This window comes from Stegastes partitus, unplaced genomic scaffold (genome assembly GCF_000690725.1).
Source record: "Stegastes partitus isolate 25-593 unplaced genomic scaffold, Stegastes_partitus-1.0.2 Scaffold1082, whole genome shotgun sequence".
Taxonomy (NCBI): Eukaryota; Metazoa; Chordata; class Actinopteri; family Pomacentridae; genus Stegastes; species Stegastes partitus.
In genome coordinates, this window is record NW_007578813.1 from 238,735 (window position 1) to 239,509 (window position 775).

The 775-nt window shown below is 43.1% G+C and overlaps 1 protein-coding gene across 1 annotated transcript in view; it reads right to left on the minus strand.

Annotated features, from left to right (window-relative positions):
* c9h2orf80 (chromosome 9 C2orf80 homolog) overlaps positions 1-775 on the minus strand; it is an 11,457-nt gene that overhangs the window by 5,263 nt on the left and 5,419 nt on the right. The window contains exon 5 of the mRNA XM_008295902.1: positions 233-320. Coding sequence (XP_008294124.1) covers positions 233-320 — 88 coding nt within the window. The remainder of the gene's footprint in view (positions 1-232; positions 321-775) is intronic.

Sequence of the window (775 nt, forward strand, 5' to 3'; positions counted from 1 at the left end):
GAACACAGAAAGACAAAAAACTACCACAAAGACACAAAACTACCACAAAGAGACACATGATGACGACTGAAAGGAAAACTCTTCACAACAACGACACACAGGAAACAGTTCACTAAAGGTTGGAGGTCCTGTGTTTTATCTGAACATGTAGACTTTAATTAAACCCATTAAAGGATAATCAGAACACTGGAGGCCTGGTGGGCGGTCCACATCAGAGCAGAACCGGACTCACTGTGCTTCCTGCAGTGATGGACGGCCTTGTAGGAGCCCAGCATGGCGAAGGGATGGTAGGACAGCGTGAAGGGAACCACGATGGAGCCCTGGCAGAACCAACAACAGGAACCTGAGCCCGGTTCTGGTTCGTCTTATAACCCGACTTCACAGAAACATCTCAGTAAACAGTTCAGGTTCACCGCATAAAGCAAGAACCTGATCACCAGAACCGACACCTGCTCAGGTACCACTTCCTGCAGCGCCGCTGCTCGGCCAGCAGGCGGCGCCGGCGGCCTTGAATAAAGTCACACAAGCTGCTTCCACACAAACATTAAACTGATAAAACCTCGACTGCTCCCGTTTAACTGACAGATTTCTTTCTATTCCTTTTAAATACATGAAAATATAATTTAATCAGATTTAAAGCTTTATTGTCATTTTGCTGAGATTAAAAAACAAACTAAACCAAAAGAAAGTCTGTAAAAAGACGTTCTCATTGTAGAGTTTAAAAAACCTTTTAGACTTTTTGAAACTTGATAAATCAGTAAAAACAACAAAAAAA